This window comes from Poeciliopsis prolifica, unplaced genomic scaffold, assembly GCF_027474105.1.
Source record: "Poeciliopsis prolifica strain line A6 unplaced genomic scaffold, Auburn_PproV2 SCAFFOLD085, whole genome shotgun sequence".
Taxonomy (NCBI): domain Eukaryota; kingdom Metazoa; phylum Chordata; class Actinopteri; order Cyprinodontiformes; family Poeciliidae; genus Poeciliopsis; species Poeciliopsis prolifica.
The window spans coordinates 710,101-726,321 of record NW_026562460.1 but is presented as its reverse complement, the minus strand read 5'-3'; the positions used below and the strand labels follow the sequence as shown (position 1 = coordinate 726,321).

General features: G+C 41.6%; 1 protein-coding gene across 1 annotated transcript in view; it reads right to left on the bottom strand.

Annotated features, from left to right (window-relative positions):
• The window catches only part of kalrna (kalirin RhoGEF kinase a), a 142,626-nt gene that overhangs the window by 82,487 nt on the left and 43,918 nt on the right, over positions 1–16,221 (bottom strand). Inside the window, exons 4-13 of the mRNA XM_055022402.1 lie at positions 14,221–14,413; positions 13,287–13,460; positions 13,122–13,205; positions 11,590–11,721; positions 10,482–10,604; positions 8,294–8,416; positions 8,011–8,202; positions 7,050–7,181; positions 5,647–5,745; positions 5,442–5,573 (exon numbers count right to left, since the gene is read on the bottom strand). Coding sequence (XP_054878377.1) covers positions 5,442–5,573; positions 5,647–5,745; positions 7,050–7,181; positions 8,011–8,202; positions 8,294–8,416; positions 10,482–10,604; positions 11,590–11,721; positions 13,122–13,205; positions 13,287–13,460; positions 14,221–14,413 — 1,384 coding nt within the window. The remainder of the gene's footprint in view (positions 1–5,441; positions 5,574–5,646; positions 5,746–7,049; positions 7,182–8,010; positions 8,203–8,293; positions 8,417–10,481; positions 10,605–11,589; positions 11,722–13,121; positions 13,206–13,286; positions 13,461–14,220; positions 14,414–16,221) is intronic.

Sequence of the window (16,221 nt, the reverse complement as noted above, 5' to 3'; positions counted from 1 at the left end):
ATGGTTTCTCCCAGAAATCTTGCTACAAGACCCTTCAAGCTACTGCCTACCTCATACCATGAGAGATACTAAGTTGCGTAACATGCCGGCTCAGACGTCGCCCGGCCAAACAAGGTCTGCGTCAGGTGTTGGGGAACCAGAGCACCTTGATGACAAATGGGCTACTGGAACAAGACGGAAATGGGCGAGAGATGAAAATGTGGATCTGTTGGAATGCTACTACTCAAGTAACCCTAGTCAGAGGGTTACTTGCAAAGACTGGGGAAGGAATGGTTACTTCGACATCCCCAGTCAACACTAAGCGCTAAACAACTAGTAGCTCAGTGTTCCAACATCCGCAAACGGCAACTGCTATCACAACTTGAGATTGACGAGATACAACACAAATGCTACGGCAAAAGGGAGGAACCCGGATGTCAGAACTGTGGGGACTTAACTACAAGTCCCCACCCAGTGAGGGGATACACGGCCCCAATGAGCGAAACAGAACGAGACAGCTGCTGACCTGAGAGAGAGAATCATGACCCGACTGACAAACAGGCCTCCCCAGCGCCCATCACAACGGCTGAGTGAAGTACCATCAGAAAGTCTCATTGAGAATGTGAATGCAGCATTGAGAACGATCCCTACCAACACCATAACAGAAACCAATGAGCTGATCTACAACTCAGCATCAGTGATCCTTGAGATACTTGGCTATAAGAGCAACCATGAGACCCAATACCCACCATGGAAAAGACGGTTAGAGGCTAAAATCAAGGTAACAAAGAGGGAAGTGAGCCAACTGTCAGAGCTCCACAAGGGTACAATGAAAAGACCAGTACCCAGAAAGTACAGCCAGATGCCCATACCTGAAGCACTCGAGACTGCCAAACAGAGGCTCCAAGCCTTGCCAGCCGCCTAAAGAGATACACAAGGGAGAATGAATCCAGAAGGATTAACCGGCTCTTCTCCACTCAACCAGCTAAGGTGTACTCTCAATGGCAGGGTAACAATACAACAGAGCAGACCCACCAAGGCTGAAGACTGAACAATACTGGAAAGGCATATGGGAAAGGGAGGCGTCCCACAACAGCAATGCACAGTGGTTGATCTCTCTACGAGAGGACCACAGCAACCTCCCTGAACAAGCCCCGGTAACCATCACTGCGACAGATGTTCAAGAAAGAGTCTCAGGCATGAAAAACTGGACAGCACCAGGGCCTGACATGATCCATGCCTACTGGCTAAAGAAACTCACTGCTCTCCATGAGCGACTGGCAGCCCAAATGAACCAGCTGCTACAAAGTGGGACTCACCCTGAATGGTTAACTGAAGGGCGGACAATCCTAATCCAGAAGGATCCATCAAAGGGTCCAGTCCCACCCAACTACCGACCAATAACCTGCCTCTCCACAACCTGGAAGCTCATGTCAGGCATCATAGCGGCCAAGATAAGCAAACACATGGATAAACACATGAGCACGGCACAGAAGGGTATCGGTGTAAATACCAGAGGAGCCAAACACCAACTCCTCGTAGACCGCACAGTTGCCCGAGACTGCAAAACCCGACACACCAACCTGTGCATGGCTTGGATCGATTACAAGAAAGCCTATGACTCAATGCCGCATACTTGGATCATTGAATGCCTAGAGATGTATAACATCAACAGGATTCTGAGAGCCTTCATTGCAAACTCAATGAAGCTGTGGAAAACCACCCTTGAAGCCAACTGCAAACCACTTGCACAAGTGTCCATCAAATGTGGCATATACCAAGGAGATGCTCTGTCCCCGCTACTGTTCTGCATAGGCCTGAACCCCCTCAGCCAAATTATCAACAAGACTGGCTACGGATACCGACTCAAAAATGGGGCCAACATCAGTCACCTCCTCTACATGGATGACATCAAGCTGTATGCCAAGAGTGAGCGAGACATCGACTCACTGATCCACACCACCAGGATCTACAGCACTGACATTGGGATGTCATTCGGACTAGAGAAGTGTGGTCGGCTGATCACAAAGAGGGGGAAGGTGATCCGCACAGAAGGAGTCTCACTCCCACAAGGAACAATAGCAGACATAGAGGACAGTTACAAGTACCTAGGTATACCACAAGCAAATGGCAACCTCGATGAGGCCACAAGGAAAGGAGCCACAGCTAAATACCTCCAACGAATAAGGCAAGTCCTGAGAAGCCAGCTCAATGGCAAGAACAAAATCCGTGCGATAAACAGCTATGCCCTGCCAGTAATCAGATACCCTGCTGGAATAATTAGCTGGCCAAAGGATGAGATAAAAGCCACAGATATTAGGACTAGAAAGCTACTAACCATGCATGGAGGGTTCCATCCCAAATCCAGCACCCTGAGACTGTACACGAGCCGCAAGGAAGGAGGCAGAGGACTAGTGAGTGTGAGAACCACTGTCCAGGACGAAACAACTAAGATCCATACATACATCAGGGACAAAGCCTCAACAGACAATGTGCTCAGTGAATGTCTCAGACAACAGGGAACGGAGGTTGAGGTGCCAGAGATACCATCATGGGAGGACAAGCCCCTACATGGGATGTACCACCAGCAAATAACCCAAGTGGCTGATATCAGTAAATCCTATCAATGGCTGGAAAAAGCTGGACTCAAGGACAGCACAGAGGCCCTCATCCTGGCCGCCCAGGAACAGGCCCTAAACACCAGAGCAATAGAGGCCCAGATCTACCACACCAGACAAGACCCAAGGTGTAGGTTGTGCAAGGAGGCCCCTGAGACAGTCCAGCACATCACAGCAGGGTGCAAGATACTGGCAGGGAAAGCGTACATGGAGCGACATAACCAAGTGGCAGGCATTGTGTACAGAAACATCTGTGCAGAATATGGACTGGAAACCCCGAGATCAAAGTGGGAAACACCCCCAAAGGTGGTGGAGAACACCAGAGCTAAGATCCTGTGGGACTTCCAGATCCAGACAGACAAAATGGTAATGGCGAACCAACCAGACATTGTCGTAGTGGATAAACATCAGAGGAAAGCCGTTGTGGTAGATGTAGCAATACCAAGTGATTGCAACATCAGGAAAAAGGAGCACGAGAAACTGGAGAAATACCAGGGCCTCAGGGAAGAACTGGAGAGGGCCTGGAAGGTGAAGACCACAGTGGTACCTGTGGTCATCGGGGCCTTCGGGGCAGTAACCCCCAAACTGGAGCAGTGGCTACAACAGATCCCAGGAGCAATATCAGACATCTCAGTCCAGAAATGTGCAGTTCTTGGCACAGCCAAGATACTGCAGGACCCTCAAGCTCCCAGGCCTCTGGTAGAGGACCCGAGCTCAGAGGATAAGAACCACCCGCAGTGGGTGAGAAGGGGATATTTATATATATATATATATATATATATATATATATATATATATATATATATATATATATATATATATATATATTACTAGAAGACGTTGTTAGTGATTTGCTATTTAAACCCACAACTATAGAGTCTTATTAACAATTAGTAAAAAAATATATAATTAAAATAAATTTCAACTTCTGATAAATCCAAATTAAATCAGCAGCTCCTTAGCCTGAGGAGAGTCTGGAGAGGCAATTTAATATGCTACTGATGCCCAGGCAGGATCAGACACAGGTTAAGACAACATTCAGTCTGAAAAGAGTTGATCTTCATATGAAACATTTTTACTGGAATCAACATCAAATTTTGAAAACAACCTGGTGTTCTGTTGCTCCTCCCTCTGTTTGCATCTCCTACTGAATACATCAAACTGTTTTATATCACTTCATATGGAGAACCTCTGCAGACACATTCTAGCACTACAAATAATACATGTACGTGGTTCTTATTACTTCATATTCACATTACACCCCTCACTCTCGTCCACTCCAGCTAATCACAGCCACTCTACTGACTCTAAATACAGCTGTGATGTTAAATCTGGAGCTCCTGAATATCCACAGAGGCTTCAGGAATGTGGCCTCACACCTCTCCAAGCCTCTCGCTCTGTGTCTGTGTGGGATGAGCAGCAGTAGCAGTGCAGCAGACAGTGTTTTATCTCAGGAATTTTTATATTAAACAGGGAGAAGGAGAGGACAGCAGGGATGAATGAACGCACCGTGCTGAAGCTCATCTGTTTTGCACTGCACACGCCGCTAACATCTACACTCCACCACATGCTTACACACAGCATGACATGATCCAAGTGGGTCAGCACAAGGTCCAACTCAGGAGAGTGAAACCTCAGACGGGAGCTTTTTGGCTCTCTCGCTTCCCAAAGAGCCAGCTGATTGGTCTAATCAACAATTATAGCGGTGTTCAAAATAATAGCAGTCCAACATCTCTAACCAGATCAATAACTGTAACTGGGTGAGATTATATTTCCCCATATAATCTACAATTATTTACCAGTAGGTGTAGTAGAGCAATAGAAAATCCAACAGCAATGGCATGAATTCTGCTGATTCTGTGCAATTAAACCGTAAATCAATGAGGTGTGTTCCAAATAAAAACAGTGGAGTTTAAGCAAACAGTCAAACAGGTGAAAAAGACAACAAATGTTGTTCGGACTGGTTGGAATGCATTTCTGGGAAAGTTAGAGTTAAATGATTCAATCCAAGTACTGTTCAGAACAGAAGCAATGTTTGGGTCAAAGGCTGACTGCAGAGGAGATCAGACATGAGGGAGTGCAGAAAATGAGTAGCTGAGCAGTTAAAATGAAGAGAAACCCAAACCACAAAGACATGGCAGTAAAAGGAAAACTACCATTGTCGTGGATCAGTGAATAGGAAAATGTCCAAAGCTGAGCCAAAGATTAGCTCCAAGATGATCAAGGCAGGTCAACACTACAGCAATGTAACAATTAGTACCTGAGTTTTGCTCAGCTTCTAACTAGAAACCTCAGCATGATGAAAGACAATAACATAGGCAAAAAAGGTAAGAGTTCACCAAAGTTGATTTTCTTCCCTAAAGAGGACCAATTAAAGTAAGATTGCTCTATTTGGATCTGAGATCTGCAGACAGTTTTTCCATCAAACATTAAAATCAAGCAGCAGTACACTGTTCCAGACCAACAAGAACTAACATGAAGCTACCAGCTCAATCTATGAACCTTGAGCTGCTACAAAACCTGGGAGGATTCATCAAACATGTACGCGCTTCTCAGGCAGAACCATGAGCTGCAGAGGAACTGTGCTGTTGTCCAGAAGTCCTGGATTAGAATGCAGGAGGGAGAACCTGCTTGACCCCATGCAACAAAAAAGTGAATTGGATTTCAGAAACAGGGCTAAATATGAATCCTATGATTGATCTTGCACAAATGTCTGAGTTTACCCAGTTAATGTTGGAGTTTGGAATGAAAAATCCAGACCTTTAACTTTCCTTGACTGTGTCAAGTTAAAAGCACATTAACATTGTCCTTTATGTTGTGACTGAGAGCTTTGTGAGTGTATACCTGCTGCACATCTTGCTGGAACACACACAGCTGCAGTCGCTGGTGTAGACGGACCTTTCGATGTTGCCAAATGTTCTCCAGGCGCCGCTGATGGTGAAGAACCTCATGCACCACGTCCAGGATGCAGTGAACCTGAGCGGTTACACCTACTGGTTTAGATTATATGTAAATATGCTCAAAGGTTATCTGTTACTGATCCACTGACCGCTTTGGAGTAATTAGCTGTGGCTGTGAGGGAGTCGGAGTTGCCTGGACTCAGAGGTCTCTGCAGCACATCCAGCAGAGCTTTACCATCCTGACTCACCTGGACATGGAAACAAACATGACACCCTCACATACAGAAATGCCAAATATGTGTCGTTAATATGAAATTTATTTCACAAAGTGCTACCTGATTGATCTTTGGTTCTGACTTTGGTGACACAGACCTACACTTCGATAGTGTGTGTTAAACTGGACTTGCTATTTGTAACTGAATTGTTATGAAGTAAAACCGGAAGAAGTGTTTGGGTTGCCCTTTAGTGGTTGGCAGACATGAATCATAAGAGCACTTTTTGAGCTGGCAGACATGATTTGGTCACATCACGTTTAGAGAAGTCTCTCTGAACTTCAACATGTGCTCAGAAAAAAGAAATGGCAACAGACCAGATCTGAACAACTGGAAAGCATTATGTGGCTAAGTGTTCACTTCGAACAATGCTACATGCGCCACAGCTTGATCTCTGAATGGTAAGTAAAGGACAATTACGCCATTTTTTAAATAACCTTGGACTGCATTTGATCCTGATGTCATCAAAATAGAAAATACTAAACACTAATCTAACCTGGATTGTCAATTTTTTTTCAGAACTAGGAGAAGTAACTAAGTAAAGTTGTGTTTTCAGTATGTATACAACTTTATAACATGACATCCATTCACAACATGACTTTTATTTCCATTAGAAGTCATGTGTAGCTTCCTTCATTTATCTCATATAGAAGAGACATCAAATCCAGACATGGAACCATTTTTATGCGACTCTTACGTTCAACAATGCAGCAGCAATCTGCCAAGCCTAACTGCCTCAGTCTGAAGCTGTGCCTAGAATTTGATGTCTGCATATATATACAGACTTATCTTTTTATAGATAAGCATAAACTGAACAACAGCCTGTCTAAAGATAAAACAGCAGACAGCAGCAAATAACAGGGAAGAGTGGGAGTGCTCCAGAACTAAATTTAGTGGAGTGTTTTCAGACAGCTTGAAGGGTCAGTGCAGCGGCTGAGCATCGCCACCCTGTTATCACAGCCAATCACAGTCTGCAGCATTGACAGTACAGAAGAATATTACTGTTCTCCATCACCTAAAAACCTGGTGTTTACATGGAAAAAATGGCACCTTTACAGTATGTTGAGAAAGTCACTTCCAGTGTGTTTTATTAGAGAAAGTGGTGCTTTGGTATCTAGTAGCTTGCAGTTCCTGAGCAGCAGCTGGACATTAAAGTGTGTTTGTATACATTTATGATGAAGATGTTAAAGAAAACAAGCTTCAATGAGCAGCAGTGGAGCAATGACTCTGTCTGTTACTCATAATCAGTTTGAAGGGTCTTGGTTGTGTGATCGTCTTACCTCGGTGTAAGCCTGGGTCACCTGCTCATACAGGCTCTGGTGCCGATGGATGGCGATCTCCAGCTCCTGCATCTCCGACGGTAACCCACCCTCACTGCACACTTTACACCAAGTCTCCACCTCAGACAGGAACTGAAGAACCAGATCAAAGCCTTAATTATAAATCCATGTGTGTTTGATGAACTGCATGTCATATTTAAAGGGGTTCAGCTTTCCATTGAACACATACTGGTCTTCTCAGGATCTAATTAGTTGGAATTCAAAAAGAATAGTTGGGGAATGGGATCTTTCTCTAACTGTCTCCACCCTTCACAACAGGGGTTAAGCACAACCCACTTTATGAGGTCTTAGTCCTAAACGCAGCTGTTGCAGGTTCAATTCCCAGCCTGATGACTTTTGCCACATGTCTTCCCCTGTCTCTCATTACCCACTTTTTTGTCTGACTACTCTTAAATAAATGCCACAAGGGCCAAGAAAACCTTAAAAAAAGGAATGGAACATGCTGTAATGGCAAGAATATTCAAAACATTCTACTTAATAATTTATTGGGTTTTGAGTTGTGATGTCTCTTCCTGTGAGTCTGTGTTCTAACTGTTGTCCTCTCTGTAGTCTCACTCTTCCAATGTCACTCCTCTTTTATGTCCTCTTCATCCAAACATACTCTAGAATAAAATGTCACGAGCCCAGCAGGAATCAAACAGTTTGATCAGTTGCCATGTCAACCTTCCAAGAATCAGCAGTGAAGCCTTTTCATCTATTAAATATAATCAAGCAGTAAAAAATGTCCCACTTTTATGTAATATTCTGGACATGTGTTTGCAGCAAAAAGTCTTGGTGATTGGAGAGTTAGATATAGCAGCTTGTTTGCGAAAGAAATGGTTCCAGGCTTTCTATGTATTCCACAAACACAGCTGATTGGCTGTTTTTTTATCAATAATCACTCACACAGGTCTCATCTCACCTGCTCAGCCTTCTGATGAAAAACAGAAGACATGGCAAGGATGGTAGAGCGTTCATCAAGGGCAGCAGCAAAACTTTTCCAGTCCTGATCCAGCTGACCAGAGATCTGCTTGATCTGCGTGGAAGCATAGTGACCGGCCTCAGCCAGCCGGCTCGCCACTGACATGATTCTGTTGATGTTTACATAGGCATTCTGGGAAGAACATTTTAACAATTCTATGTCATCTTCATACATTCAGAGTCAAATTTTAGGAGAAAAAGTAAAGCTTGTGATGAGGTCCTACCATGGAGTTCATGGCAAAGTGGTTGTGCTGTGTCTGCAGCTCCACAGCATGCTGGTAACTACGACCGATCTCTGTGTGGCTCTGCAGAAACACCTCCTTGTTGTGGCTGATCCAGTCGAACATCTGCACAGAAACACAAACCCACACACACAGAACTATATCAACAGATATGAATGGAGTCTAAACACCTGGAAGCAAAGAAGAAGCACTGTAAAAACCATGGAGAAGAAGTGGAGACGCAATGGGAAATCACTGGAGAAAGAATGGAAAAACTCTGGGGTAGAACTACAAAAATAGTTGGACAGAGTTGGAAGAACCTGGAGAAAATCTCTCGAAGACATGGAATTCTTATGTTGCTTGTTTTATGTAACTGTTTCATGTGCAAATTACTACTTTAAATCAAGTTTTTATACTGAACATAAGCAGGTTTCCTTGTATTTACATAACAAGGTATGTTGAAACAACTCAAACTGAGTGGGTTGATCGAATGTAATCCTGTTACTTTAAATCTAATAGGTATTATGCAAATGAATATTGTCCCTAGTTGTTCCTTTCCTGAGTTCATCTGCTGAGTTCATCATACAAACTACTGCTCAGTCTAACACTCTTAACAAAAGCTATAAATGGCATCAGGGAGCAGCATGGGAGAGCTTTGTTAGGGGCAGTGTCAGAAAGGACAGGAGCTTCTTAAAGAGATAGAAACCAGTTTGAAGGGATCACATACAGCAATGATGTGAAGTCAGTTTTGTGTTTTGTTTTAAGTTATTTTTTATTTATGCAGCAGTTTAATAACAACTAGAAGTAACATAATTACTAGATTGTGCGAAAAAAGGGCACTACTTCTTAGATTCTTCTGTGGTGGCCTCATGTCCTCATCAGAGAGGGGGAAGTCAAAGGTTAAGGGGCCAGAACCGCAACAAGAATTGAGATCGCCATATGTCGATTGCATGTTTTACCCCAGCGCTACACTCGCACTCCCATAATATTCTCCCTTTGAGGAACCATTGAGAAGACACTAATGAAGCATTAAGAAAGCACAAGGGAAAAGCAGGAAAAATACTACAAAAACACTGAAAACTATCCTGGGAAACACAGGAGAAAACAAAGAAGATGAAGAATTATTCGGGAAACAGTGAGGAAACATTAAGATAACATTAAGGAATCACTGAGGAAACATTTAAGAAACACTGAGGAAAACTGAGGAAGGACCAGTGAAGCACTGGGGAAACTGTGGATAATTAGCAAACTAGCAGTGGAAGAAGTATTGGGGGTTGTGTGATCTTATTTCAGCTCATAAATCACAGAGGAAAACACTTGGGAAACACGACACAGATGACTCCTCAATTTAATAATTTCTCTAGGAGAGCTGGTCCATGATGAGACCTTTCATATTCTTGCTCATAACATGTAAAGTATTTCCAGGAGATTGCTCTGACTCATCTGGCATGTCTGCAGGGCAGATGGTAAGTAAAGTGTTACAGTAACTGTGCTCTGAACAAGAGAAACAAAAAAACCACAACCTAAACCTCTTTTCAATTAGAGATGAACTTCACTATACGTCCATTTTCTCAGAGAGATGGTTACGGTTCAGTATATTCGCCTGTGTTGCCATAGCAATGAAACAAACTGCCAGGTCTGATCGGTGATCCCCAGCTGGATCAGGAGTTAGACCTTCAGGTTGAACTGGTGTTAACATCCCTACAGTCTCTCAGTGTGACAATGTGAAGCAAAGCAGCCGTTTCTCCTGCCTGTTTGCTTTCCAGTAAATATTTATCGTGGCTGCATGTACTGCAGGTCAGCTGACGCCTGCCTGTCTGTGGATATGTGTGTCTGACACTTTCAAAATACAAACACACTCCTTCTACATAAACGTCTCATAGATTTCCATTATAATATTGTGTCAGGTCTCAATTACCACCATTGTACAGCAGAATGTGATGAGCTCCGAAGTGCAACAGATGAGCTCCGAAGTGCAACAGATGGCTGTCTTCATGTTTGAGTAACGTTTTAGAGACTATTTAGGCATAGATGTCAACTTATAATTTCTTATTAATCTGAAATATTCCAGAATGTTGTTTCCTTTTTGGCTAATTGACAATACTACCTTTGTGTCATCTCTAAAAGTGATGAAAACCTCCAATGTAAAATTGGATCCAGTGCTGAGCTAAATTGTTGACCAAAGACTCACTTTCTCAGCATCCTGCTCAAAGAGGCGCAGCTGGAAGCACTGGTCCAGTTTCAGCTTCCTGACGTGCCACATCTGATGGAGGTGCTGCCTTGTGGAGTGGAGCTTATCGAGCAGACTGGCCACCTGTCAAAACCAAACACTACATTTCAGCATTCTTTCCAAAACCTGTCTCCAATAGACAGGTTCGGATTCCAATATTTGTAAAAGTGCAGGACACTGGTAGAAAAAGTATAAAGGACAATTATATTGACACTAACAACAAACCTAATTAAGCATAAATTTGTGTATCCAGACATTTCATTACTCTGTTGACCAAAGACTGAAGTCATGGAAGTTGTTGGACATAATACATATTTTTATTCAGACGTGCAGGAGGTGTTACATGTTAAGGTGGGTTAATGGTGAAGGGTTTTTACCATTATTGTGTCATGACAAGATTATTTCTAATGGGGCTGTGTACATCATCCTAAACAGCCAGGAAATCTGAAATAATCTTTAAACACTGAAGCATAAATAAATTTGGCCATTTGGTTTCAATGCAGATAAGTTATTATACAATACAATTTTCTGAAACAAAAATAGTTCTTTAAGCCACGCCCACTAAAACAAGAGGATACCACCATATTTGGGTGAGGACAATGTGTCCATAACATTCACTGTCTATATCTGCAGATTGATTGATATGTTATATTGTAGTCAAAAATAACATATTTTTGACTGCAATATGTTGAATTATTACCCAGCTGCTTACAGATCATCTCTTCCTGGTGTGTAGATGAGCTGCATGAATGCAATCTTTTCCATAAATGTAGCAATACCTTCTTTATTTCTATGCCTCTTTTTTATTCAGTGAGATTGAAATAAAAAAATCAATACATTTTAGAGTCAAGTGCTTAAAAGTTTTAAAATAATTACCAAGTTCATTAAGATAGTATGCTCGTTAAAATCTTTTAATTTACTTGTATTTTCTGCCTGGCTCATTTCAGAAAGTTCTCTCAGTATGATTTGTGTCTTGCCTCTAGTTTTATGAGTAAATGCAGATACAGCTTAAACTGTAAGGTGGATATATTCCCAGTTCAAGAGATCATTCCTGCTGTCAAATTCTTACCTTGGGCACCAGACTCTGAAAGTCAGCAGAACCTGAGATGCAGTTCCTTCCAGAAAATCCATCACTGGATCGAATACACTGAAGCAACCTTTGGCCTTCTCGGTCTAACTCCTCCACTGGAGCCTTAAGCACCTGAAACAGTATTAACTTGGACTTAAAGGCAGGGCATGTCCATTTGTACAGCACATTTCAGCAACAAGCATTTTGTGGTGCTTCACACTCTACACAGATGAATGTAAAGCCGTGATTTAAAGGAACTTAGTGTTTTGGTTGTTTGGCAGTGTTCTGGAAGTTTGCTCCAGATTAGTGGAGAGTAAAAACTGAATGCTGCTTCTCTGTATTTGGTTCTGGTTCTGCGGACGCAGAACAGACCAGAACCAGAACCAGAATCAGAACCAGAAGACCTCAGAGGTCTGGAAGGCCTTTAATTTATGTTGATACTAAGGCATTCAGTGATTTTTTAATCTGTTCTCTTAGATACAAGGAGCCTGTGTAAGCACACCTGAAGTGGAGTGTTGTGCTCCATATGACTGGATGAGTTTCTCTAGATCTTGCTGAGACATTAGTCCTTTGATCCTTCTTCAAGTGATTGAACTATCTTTGAACTTTCTATAGGTTATGCCCAGAGTTCATCACTACAACCGCATTTCAGGCTGACTTCTAGTTTCCAGCTGTAATACTTAAAGCTGTGTGCTTTCAGCTTTATCAGTGAGTGGACATGTCCACTCATTTATTTGGTAAATGCATCTACACAGTGCTTGTATGAGTTCCTGGTCACATAGTGACATTGTAATGTACAGCTGTGCATCATCTGCGTAGTTATGGTAACTGATCCTATTACTTGTTAGAATCTGGGCTAGCAGAAGCATTGAGATAATAAATAAAAGACTGAACATTGGGGTTCTCCACATTTCTCAGCTTCATTGACAAATTTTCTATTGGCATGAAAAAAACCCTGTCCTTTGGTTCAGACTAGAACCAGTCAGTGTGACCCAACTCTCCCATGGTTCCAGTATTATGTCATGGTCAACACTGAGGTCCAGCAGAACCAGCACTGTGGTTCTTCCACAGTCTGTGTTTATATGGATGTCATTGAACACTTTGACGGAGGCAGCCTCAGTACTGTGGTAACCACGGAAACCCGACTGAAAGACATCAAAGCAGTTGCTTGTCATTAGGAAGCTTTGTAACTGCTGAAACAGCTTTTTCAGTCATTTTGCTGATGAATAGGAGGTTGGAGATCAACCTGTAATTCTGCAGTAGTGATTTGTTCACATTATTCCTTCTTATCAGTCTGATAGAAGGAGTCTATCTGATAGTTATCATTTTGATAACTGCTGTTTTTAAAGCCTGGGGGAAAACACCTGATGAGAGCGATGAGTTTACTGTTCAGATCAGATCAAATGTAATGACAGGCAGAACTTTCTTTAAACATGTGGGTAAACTGTGAAGGTATCAGAGGGAGGAATGTAGTTGGTGTGTGTAATTAAAGTAATAGTATTTCCACTTTTAGGTAGATCAACTTTTGTAACCTTTTTCTTCAGCTGTGTGTGCTCCTCTATTAACCGCCGAGATCCTTCTACATCTGCAGGAAAGTCTTTCATGGACAGAAGTTCCTGTAAGAAAGAACATATCTTTGTCATTTGGTTAAAAAAAGTATTTTGATTGTTTTAGCTCTGGATCTCTCAGCTATGTACCTGAAGGTCCTCCAGTCTAGACAGCAGGTGAACAGCACTGGACATAAACTCCTCCAGAGACACCCTCAGCTCGATCCATTCCTCATGGTTGTAGTCCAAAGAGCCTTCAAAGTCTTCAGTTAGCTGTGAGGGATCTACCAGTTTGGCCAGGCCTTCTACTGAAACCATACTGGTCTGCTTATACAGACCAGGAGATCGAAAAAAGGAATTGGTCAATGAAACAGCAAAGTTTCCTTCCAGAAAAAATATTGATACTGCACTGAGACTAATAGCTTTACAAATGATTTCAGTAAAAACGTGTAAAAACTGGATAATATTTCCTAATTTCACAGTAACTACTGTAAACTGTAAACACACTGACATGACCTGGTGGGCCGGTCTGTCAGTAAACCTCTCTCACTGCAGAGCAGAAGAGGACTGTGGTTAATTGTTGGACCTTTGCCGAGGGAAATAAGATAGTGAATAAGATCAGCTTCACATGTAAGAATCAGCCAAACACTGCTCTAAAAATTTTTCGAAAATCTGCACCAATAAATCAGGCCACCCTACGTACAGCCTCATGCAGAACCACAATGCACTGAGACTAGATTCTCCCAGCTCTGCTTTGTATATGTACTCACACACATCATTTCTATATATATATATATATATATATATATATATATATATATATATATATATATATATATATGCGTGTGTGTCGTACATGTGAGAAGTTGTGAAAGCTGAAAAAGGCAGATTATGAAGTGAAGGAATCTTCTTTGTAAATCTGAGACTTTGTGCTTTGATAAGATCTTAAACTACAGCTTCACATGCCAGTTGTTTGCCTGCTGTTCCACAACAAAGTTAAAGGATGTAAAAAGTTGTGCACATATGTAACTTCAGTGGAAAATAAAAATAATCTTGTGTATGTGCAGCAGCTCATTTATCCGACCTCAAAGGAGAACTTTGCACTTCCAAAGTTGGTCTTCTGTTTCTGCCAGAAGTTGTCTGGTTTGATAATGAGAGCCACACAGATCTCAGCTGGGAAATATTCCTGCAGTGTCTTCAGCAGAGGCTTGATTAGCTCCCACTTCGATCCTCGCATGTCGATGATAACAGTAAATCCCCGTTTGCAGACATCCTCACTGATGGGAGAAACAGAATCAACATGCAGGTGAGAGGAGACCACAAAGCTGAACATCATAGAACAGGAGAGGGTATGCTGCAACAACTACACATCCAAAAGTGCCGCTTCTTCTCCCTTTCCTGCCATTACATCAGACTTGAAGTTTAAGTACTGTGCTTCTCCTGAGAGATGCCATCTCAAAGGGTTTGACCAGAACAGGAACTGCTTTTCTAGTTTTTTGAAGATGCTTTACGTTTCACCCAGAATGTTTCTTTAATTTATGGCTGCAAGACCATTAATGGGACAATCATAAAGGGAGCACTCACCACAGATAAAGGGAGCACTCACCACAGATGAGTCACTGACCAACCTCTTACGTTTGGACTCATTGTTACAAACATACATGAACACATTTCTGTCTGATAAAAACATGTAGCAAATCCAGAAACGTAAACCTTTTATTGCAGCAGCATAAGCACACGACTGGATCATTGAAAACTACAACATGTATTCTGATTGAATTTATTTAATCCTATAAAATACATCTGGGCCTCAAGTGTAATAAAATCACTTGAGGCCCAATTATTTTCCTCCCCACTGTAAACAATTGCAACCATCTTGTTATACCAGCAGATCAAGACCCGTCCTGATCAGCCAGAGTCCTGCATGTTTCTATAATGCACCTGTCTGTATTTAAAGTGAACAGACAAAAGCACAACATGCCAAAGAAAATTCAAATCAGCAAAACAAAAGCCTGCGTCGACAGAGAAATCATCTGAAAGGACAAAATGACAGGTCTGACTGATGATTCATGCCAAGATGAATGAAATGTTTTTTCCACTTTTAGGAGCAGTTAAGCAGAAGTTGGTGAGGAAGTGGAGGACAGAAGAATAAAACATTTCCAACATTTAAAGATGACACTTTGGTTTCTGTAAAATCCTTTCCTGCCCATTCATCCTGTAGTTATTCATCTTCTTACCGTAAGTCAGGTCTTCATCTATTCATTGGAAATCACTTTGTTGGCACAAAATAATAATCCCTGCCTTTTCTCCAGTTTTAATTTCAGCTGAAGTTATGAAAACAAATTTCATAGCAGTAACAGCCCCAAACATGTTTATGTGCAATGATGAAATCATATCACCTGTAGAGCTGTAAGAAACTCTTATTTGCTTAAATAATTCATAAGTCGAATCTCAGAAGTTCACCAAATAAAAACATTTTTCTGTGGTTTTGCTGAGATCAAAATGTGTCAGAATTTTGGTTTTATTCTTCAAAATAAAATCAAGATTTTTTCCAAACATAAAATGATATAACTGGACCAGAGGAGAGAACAGTGCGTGTCACACAGCCTTGCTAAATGTGAAACAGAGTTCTCTATATGCTCCATATCTTCTTTAAAGATAGTTCGTACCAATATTTTGGTGGTTTCTCTGACTTCATTTTAAACACAAGTTTCAAACTGAAAATTACTTTTTAAACCCAGATATTTACATACATTACAGAGAAAGGAACATCATCATATCTACTTGCTAAATGCAATGAAATAAAAATTCTTGAAATAATTCCAGTTCAAATGTTCACATGCAGTTTCTTATTTGGTAGAAATATCTTTTAAACTTTCAGATGGCCACTCCAAATAATTGACTTTTTCATGTTTTGATCCATTTCGTTACTAATTTGCAGGTTTATTTCATATCAGTGTCTTTTAAAATATTTGGCTACTAAATGAATGGAAACATGCTGATATTAATATGAATCTAACAGCAGCAAATCTTTCACCACTTTTTTCAGGAAGGCACAAACTCTTCTCTTCACCATGGAATCAGC